This window comes from Nestor notabilis, unplaced genomic scaffold, assembly GCF_000696875.1.
Source record: "Nestor notabilis isolate BGI_N333 unplaced genomic scaffold, ASM69687v1 scaffold21438, whole genome shotgun sequence".
NCBI lineage: Eukaryota > Metazoa > Chordata > Aves > Psittaciformes > Psittacidae > Nestor > Nestor notabilis.
Genome location: NW_009939923.1, coordinates 36,230 through 44,882, shown reverse-complemented (window position 1 = coordinate 44,882; position 8,653 = coordinate 36,230). Strand labels below are relative to the sequence as shown.

Below are 8,653 nucleotides of genomic sequence, written 5' to 3'. Positions count from 1 at the left end.
CTTCAAACTCTGGACAACAGAGCCTCTGGACTCTGTTGCTGCTGCCAGCAGTGTTGACCTTACAAAATGGAGAACGTTTCAAACTGTACTTTTCTTGGACAGATTGCTGGATGGGTCACCACTGCCACGTGGTGAGTACTCTATCAGGATAGTATAAAAGTATTCCTGTAATAACTAATTTAATTCTGAAGAGTCCTGTCCCTCTTTGACCTTGTCATTAACATAAAGTCAGGTTGGATGGGGCTTTGAGCAAAAAGGGCCTTTCTAACCCAAACCATTCTATGATTCTGAGATTTAATGATTCGTTATTCTCTGATGACCCTCAAACTCAACAAAATAGGTCATAGTTCTTTCTCTGTGTATGTGCTCTCTTCAGAGGTGATAAAAAAGCTTTCGGAATGTTACTCCTCTCAGCTGGACTCCATGAATGCAGAAATCCGTATCCGCTGGTTGCAGATTGTAGTCCGTAATGACTATTATCCAGACCTTTACAAAGTCCGTCGCTTCTTGGAAAACCAGGTACTAACTGCTGGATTAAAATCACTGCACCTCTCAGTGCATGAGACATGTGCATGAGAAATGCGACGTGAAAGACCTTGGAACTTCTGCTTCCTGGCCAAGTGTAGACCAGGTGTGTTGCGAAGGGGCTGAGCATGGCTCACCTGCTAGCGGGTGGGGAGGAATGGGCAGATGTCATTTGAAATGCCTACAGATAATCTCTGCTTTTCTAGCCTAACTCAATATCCTTGTCCCAGCTCTGCCCGGTGCATTTTTGTGTTGCTTTGTAGCAGCCCTGCCTTTTCCATACCAGATATTTTCACACTACTAAATAATGTGATTATTTGAATATTTATACTTCAAGCAAGACTAGGGCTCATCAAATTCCTTTCAGTAGTTTTTATTGTGCAGGAGCAAAAGGTTAATGCATGTGTTCTCTGTGGCCTCTTCTCGATCTTTAAAAATAGTTCTGTTCTTTGTGGAAGTAGCTCAGTCTTAGACAAAAAATGTTTTTTTATTATCATTCATAAAAATCTCTGCATTAAACTTACTTAGAATAGACTCAGCTGTCTTTTGAAGAAATGTATTGTTTCCAGTCTGAAGTCATTCAGGGCTGTTGGAGTGTAGTTAAAGAAGAGCTGAACCTCTTGACTTTGATTCAAGTGATATTATCTAGTTTTCATTTTTTGCAGATGTCTCGGATGTACACAATTCCACTTTACGAGGACCTTTGCACTGGCACCCTCAAGTCTTTTGCCTTAGAAATTTTTTACCAGACCCAAAACCAGCTGCACCCCAATTTGCGGAAAACCATCCAACAGATCTTATCACAGGGCTTGAATCCATTTCCTGCCATTGACACTACAGCAGTCACTACAGACACACCAGCAATGGTGCTTGAAGACAAAGCCTCAGAGGCCACAAATGGTGCCATTTCACTCAGGGATGTTAATGTGTCTGCCTAGATCACCAGTTCATGCCAGCCATGAAGCTTGAAAGTGGGGACAGAAACAGAGGAAAGATACCAAGTGTCGCCTCCTTTCCTTCGGCCCTGCAGCTGCAGTGTGTTGTTGTAACTGGATTTCTCTCCCAAAACACAAAGCAAATGTGCCTTCAAGTATCCAGCGTGTGACATTGCCAAATTTCAGAGATCTCCTTCAGCTGTGGGGTGGATATTTTGATTCAGTTGATACTGGGCAGGGACTCCTGGGCAGTTGCTTCTCCATGGAGAGTGGATAACTCCCTTTCCTGAGGCTCTTCTGGATGGTTTCTCCAAGACTGTGGGTTGGTGGTTTTGGGGTTTTTGGTTGGTTGTTTCTTTCCTTTTTCTTTTTGTTTTTTTGGTTTTTTTTTTGTCTGAGGCCACTGAGGCATGTCCTTCTTGCTGTGTGTATGTTGCTGGGGAGTGTGTGTGTGTGAAGCTGTCGTTATCCTGATATTTGGGCTGAGGTTCTGCAAAGGAGAGACTCAGGAACTGTTGGTGGCAGCAAACATGCTTTCATGTTATGCTCCTTACTGTGACACAGAGAGGTATTGTGATTGGGACATAGGGGACTAATGCTTAAGTAATTAAGAAATTAATTTTAAATAGCTCCTGTTCCCCTTTGCCCCTAGGTGGCTAAATAATAATAATGGGAAACCTTATGATGGATTTGAAATTCTTCTGTAATTAACCCTACCTTCAGTTTTCCCTTTGCACTCAATGGGACAGGCAATAAAGAAATGCTTGAATTTTCAAAAAAGTTAAAATTAGGGCACCTAATTTGGTGCCCAAATGCCATCAATTCTGGTACTAGCTGGATGCCTAAATCTTTTTAACTTTTGACAAGTCTAGCTGCAACCTTTGTGTGTTAGGATGTGTAGCACATGTGTTTGTCAGATGCACTCTGTCTTCTATTCTGTCCTTTTGGAAGAATTAACAGGACCTTTAATTTAATTATTTTTTTTTAAAGATTCTTAGTATAAATTAGGCCTAGTATAAAATGGAGATGTGTGCTACAATTTTACTGCCTTGAATAACATTTGCCTGAATAACAGTTGCCCCGTCATGTGATAGTCTGATGGAAGCACCCTCCTTCTTGACAGAAGACTTTTAAGCCCCGCCTTACCCGAGTCTGTTTTCTGACTTGTGGTTGAGGCGGGAAGATGTCATTTCGTTTACACAGCATGCTATTTCTCTTGCTCGCTGGCCAGGCATGCAAGATGGGAAGACATTCTCTTCCATCTGTACAATTCAGTCTCAGGAAGGTGAGGGCAAAGCATTGTTGGGTATTACAGAGTACATGTGGTGGTTCTTAAGACTCTGTGCCACATTCTTTTGAATGCGTGGGTACCTGTGTGCCACAAAGCATCTCTGAGCTGATATATCACCAGGATAGAGAACTAGTTGGAATGAAAGGTGAAACATTTGGAAGAGGCTCAGCTAAAGGAGATGTGAAAAAGAAACTTTTTATATAATCTGGGGCAAATTTTATTTTAGCCCTGCTATGGGGATCTACATAGCACAGGAAGAGAGGAAATTAGGGAGTTGTTGGTTGTTTTTTTTTTTGGTGGGGTTTTTTTTTTTGGCGGGTTTTTTTTTTTTGGCTTTTTTTGGTTTTGTTTTGTTTATTTGTATGTTTGTTTGTTTTGTTTTAGTGGGGTTTTTTTCACCAAAACTATCTGTTTACACCCATGTGTGGATGGGGACGTAGGTGCTGTTACTGGATCTGCATTTTCTGGCTTTAAGTTAATTTGGACTTCACCGTAGCCTTAGCCTGGGCTGAACTGGGATAAAGCAATAATGAACTCGCACCTCTGCAGTGCTTCATAGTTTTCAAAATGGGTCATCAGCATTGTTGGGCTTCAGAACTTCAAGCTCTTCTCTTTGCTTCTTGAATTGGGATTATCTTTTTAATTACGTTTTGTTTTCCCAGAAAGGATGGACAATGATGTGTTCTGCACAAATCTCTTTCTGTTTGTTGTTCTATTGAATAAGATTCGTGCAAGCTGATTTTCCATTTCCCAAGTTGCCACTTGGTGCTGCGTCTCCTGGACCCCCTCCTAGCAGCAGCAGCCCAGCCAAGACCAGTAACCACTAGCAGCTTTTGGAATCCCAGTCCTCCACTGTAACATGTCGTGGAGAATATATGTGACCCTTGTGGGGAATTTTAAATTTACATGGATGCCTTATGATGATTGTCAAATTAAACTGAGCGTTGTGACAAGTTTAGCCTTTTGGGCAGTTTTTCAGCATCCCTGCTATGGATGTCTGGAAGAGCTAACTTGCTACATTGTCTTTGTTTTGTCTTTTTTCTGCAGTGCAGCATAGAGGGAGTTTGGAAGCTATTTAAAAGCTGAACAGCAAGAAGTTGGAGAGGTGGCAAAAGCAAATAATCAAAAGTAAATATTATCTATTATTACTACAACTGACTGAAACACATCAGATCAGCTGTGTTTGCATATACATGCATCAATGCAGGGAAATGTTGGCTGAACCTAATAGACTGTTTCTTGATTAAAGAACATGAAATCTAAGTCAGTGTTTCTGCTTTTATCTCTGACACCCCATCAGGTGGCTATTTTCATAAGACTTGTTCTCTGAAACACAGAGCAAGATTTGTAGTAAGCATTCCACGCATCCTTCTTCAGGTACTCTTGCTCCTCCTGTGAGTAAGGAGTGCATTTTTATTTTGAAGAGATGAAAAATTGGCAGCAAGTTTGTGGAGATAAGTCTTCCTTTTGTTGACACAAATTAAATTAATGCTTCAGGCTACTTTCTTTCTTGATTTGTAGTAGATTTCACATTGTCAGGCAAATTAGACTGAGATTAAATAGAAACTATCTATTTGCCTTTGGTATGTTCATTTCTGATCTGTTAAAGTAAGATTAGTACAGCAAATTGGTTTTATTGAAGCAGATGCCAAGAGATAGGGTTATGTTTATTATACTGAAAATGAAACTTGTTACTTTATTTCATTGCAGCTTTGAGCAGGGCAACATGGGACCTAAAAATACCACTTGTGGAAAAGCTCTGAAGAGCCAAACCCTTCAGTAAAATGGAATATTACTGATTATTTTTTTTTTTTAGCATTTCATAGCCATGTTGATTAATACATTAAGTATAATTCTTGTTAGCTACATGTATTACTCTGTTAAGCTTATATGAGTAATCTCACTGTCATGATATGTTGCAACATCCTAACCATGCGCTTCATTAACCAAGCACAATTCTAGCAAGCATCCCAAACATTCTGATTTAAACCAAATTTTCTCATGTTCTTGCACTGCAATGACCTTGGCCATTGCCTTTTCCAGATAACACAGGACCTTCTCTACATCCATAATAAGCACATGTACTGCACAATTCACTCAAGTTCACTTCAGTCTGTTTTCCCTGTTTGTGTGTGCTCAAAGATAAAACAACACAATCAAGTCAAGTCTTATAAATCACATAACACTCAATTTCACGCTTTTTACTATAGATTGATCATTAGGGTGACAGTATCAGACTTTGTGTACAAAAGAAATCACAGTAGAAATCACAATGTGAGATTTATCAAGCCACTATCCTCTGAGACACAGAATTATTTTTTCTGTTGGAAGGACCAAACTTAAATGACACTGAATTTGTTGAAGCCCCAGGTAAGTTGTTTTAGCTTTTGATTACCTGCGTTCCTAAAATTGCATACCTAATTTCTAGTTTGGATTTGTCTAGTTTCAGCTTCTAGCTCTCAAAGCTACTGCTTTTTTTGAGAAATATAAACTGCTTACTGTCACTAACCTCTTTCCCATGTAAGTACCTCTTAATTCGTAAAGAGTTGTTTGGTCTCTTACTGCAAGGTATGTCTTCCACATTTTATGTATTGCTTGAGCTCCAGGGTGAAGCATAATGTTTCAGCATCCTTTTAAAGTGGAAATTGCACACTGTTTCTCAAAAATTACCGCATGCTCCTGTGTATTTTGCACCACTTAAAAAGATTTTTTATTAATATTGTGCACTTATCCTATTTTTCATTAATTGTGGTAGTAATTTGGGCAACAGTTAAAGCATGTCTTACATGGACATGGCAACCTTTTTTATAGATAAAGAAGTGTAGAGAAAAAGCTATTCTATACTCTAGAGGTGACTGTTCACTCTATACAGAGGGGGACTAGCTGGTTGCTTTACATGACTGAACCTGTGTGAACACTTCCCCTCACTCTGTGTGCACCTTCTGCACTGAAAAAATCAAGTCTTATACCTCTGATTTCTTGTCAAGAGAATTAGAGTTATGTTGAACATAGTATGCTTTGTGCCCTATAGGGAAGGTGTTACACTAGAGACAAGCCTCTCTAAAATTTAAGAAATGGCATTAATGGGTTTTGCAGAGCATTGGATCCTTTTCTAAACACATACTTGGGTTTTGAGGAAGAGTAGGAAGTGATAGGAAAGGGATGGGATATTCTTCATGCTCTTATGATTTGGTGTAAAGTGTCACGGATTAAGTCGTACCTGGTTGTCAATCCTGGTGTGTGACCCTAAGTGTATAACCTAGGGAAGCATCAGCTTTGTGCATTGTTTTAATTTGGGTGTCTTGTACCACCTTGTTCTTGTGTGCTGTGGTAGCCAGCATCGAAGTTTGAAGCTGTGCTCTACCTCCTAGAGGTCTGCCTGAGGTAATGAGGGAGATCTTTGTCTAGCAGTGGCAATCTTCCTCAGGCCAAGCCGCTCTGGAAGAAGAATTGAGTCTGTCTTCCAGGTAGCTGCAGAGAGCACTGTGATACTAGGCTGCTTCTGGCTGGCTGATGAAAACCATCAGAGACTTCTTCCATACCATGCTCTTCTGAGCATAAACGCCAAATACCCCTCCAAAATCTGCCTTAAGCAAAATACCATTCTGTGCTATTCCTGTGACACAGCTCCGACTCAGCCTAGTGGTATTGCAGAAACTAAGGTGCATATCAGGATCCAAAGAATTGGAAGAGCTCCCCAGTGCAATTTGAGCAGCTTCTATGGCATGTCAGAGCTTGCAGGAACAAACACACACGTGTTGTGGCCAACCACCATTGCTCGATCACTTTTAACCATCTCCTTGTCCTTGAACCATCTGGAATTTGAGACGAAAACAAATATGAGGTGATGAAACCCCAAAACTGGAAAATGATTATGAAAATCTCAAAAACTACTCTGTCAAAGAATAGTCTTCATTCACATGGAAATAAGCTAACTGGATGTAAATCCCTTTTAACTGTTTAAATTCCCATAGTAACTGCACTTAACCTCTTGGGAGCCTGCTTTCCTCTTTTACAAGGAATAGGAGGAACCTATGTAAAGTGCACTGAGAAAGAGATTGATAAAAAGGCAAGTGTCATCTTGTCTTCAAATATTCTCTTCAAGACTTATTGTCTAAATAGACCTGTGTTTCTGTCTTGAGAAGTAGTTTAATCCAGGATTGCCAAGAGGCTGCAGAGAAAATTCTCTGCTGCTTTTGCTCCCAGAAGTTTGGGGTCAATAGACAGACCCCTAACCCATTACCACCTGCATAATGTATAAATTTGCCAGTTTCCAACTTTGCAGTGGGGCAAGGAAAGCGTGTTGGATATCTTAAAGACCAAGATAATGTCCATCTCTTCTCATAACATCATAAATAAATACTGTTACATGTGTAACTAGTTCACTGTTCCAGGTTGGATCTACTATATTTACAGTTAGAGCTCAACATTCATATCACTTTCTAGAATCTGGCCTTTGATGGAATTTATGCAGTTGTGATCTATGACTGCTGTTGCCTAAAGAACACAGCAAGGGTGAAATCACACAGATGAGAGCCTCATTGTTCCTGATACAGAGGCCTTGTTTTTCCCTCCCTGAACAGAGCCCTCCTGTGTCAGCTCACTTGCAGCCTGCGCAGCTGCAGCTTTCTTGCATGAGCCGTAGACAAGAGAGGTCCTTATTCTTACTGATGGCAATGTTTCCTTTACTCCCAAAAGGGTGGAAACATCCAACATGAAAAGTCTTCTTTGATGATTAAATTTGCTGTAGCAGGGGAGAAGCCTTGTGTCTGTACAACAAGCATAAGCAAGGGGCGGAGAATGTTAGTGTGTGGTTGGACAGCTACTGCAATTACCTGTGTTTCTGTTTGTCCAAGGCAGAGGTTCGAGAGGAGGATTTCTGCATTCATTTCTGAAAAAGATGAGTCAGACCAGTGTGTTCTGTAGATCTCTCTCATTAATACAACCTCCCTATCCAAGGACCAGGTAACATAACCCTTAGACTTGAACCCATCATTACAGATGAGTATGAAAACCAGCTTTTTTTTGTAAACATCATGTCCTCTCATGTTGGATCATAAGTATGGTTATGTTGACCATACTTGCATAAAAGGCCCCAATGCAAAAAAAAAAGAGAAAAAGGCAGCCGTGTATTTTTTGCATTTCTTTCCTTTCTCATTGTTTATGGCAAGTCAGGTTTTTATAATGTATTTTTTCTTTATTTGATGAGGCAGTAGTAGCTATCAAAGTATGAAAAGCAATGTTATTTCCTTTGTCGGTTCAGCCCTTGGACAATTATTAGTGAGCATAGAAGGGTTTGGGTTGGAAGGGACCTTAAGGATCACCCAGTTCCAACCCTTTTGCCATCTTCCACTAGAGCAGGTTGCCCAAAGTCCCATCCAAGCCTGTCCTTGAACACTGCCAGGGATGGGGCAGCCACAGCTTCTTGGGGCAACCTGTACCAATGTCTCGCCACCCCTACAGGAAGAACTTCTTTCCAATATCTAATCTAAATCTACCCTCTTTCAGTTTAAAGCCATTACACCTTGTCCTATTCCTACCTGCCCTTGTAAAAAGCCCCTCTACGTCTTTCTTGCAGGCCCCCTTTAAGCACTGGAAGCTGCTCTAAGGTCTCCCTGGAGCCTACTCTAGGCTGTACAACCCCTACTGTTTCAGCCTGTCTCCATAGGAGAGGTGCTCCAGTCCAGGTAGTGACAAACTAAATGAAAATGTGATCTTCGCTATTATGTGGGGAAATACTTTATGAGGGTCCACAATTTCTCAGGCAGTTTCTGTCACAATCTTGGTTTCGTTTTCCTCACCCTCCTGAGGGCTGTTCAGCTAGGTAACCGTTAAGCTTTCCTCCTCCAGCTCTGACAAGAATTTCCAGTTTCTACCAGCTATTCCCGAGCACACAACACGG

At 40.8% G+C, this 8,653-nt stretch overlaps 1 protein-coding gene across 1 annotated transcript in view; it reads left to right on the top strand.

Moving 5' to 3' along the window:
• Window positions 1–1,463, top strand: part of RNPEPL1 (arginyl aminopeptidase (aminopeptidase B)-like 1) — a gene marked incomplete at its 5' end in the record, with an annotated part of 3,138 nt that extends 1,675 nt beyond the window's left edge. Inside the window, 3 exon segments of the mRNA XM_010020115.1 lie at window positions 1–131; window positions 377–519; window positions 1,191–1,463. The exon segment at window positions 1–131 is cut by the window's left edge and continues 17 nt beyond it. Coding sequence (XP_010018417.1) covers window positions 1–131; window positions 377–519; window positions 1,191–1,463 — 547 coding nt within the window.
• Between the last annotated feature and the right edge of the window lie 7,190 nt (window positions 1,464–8,653).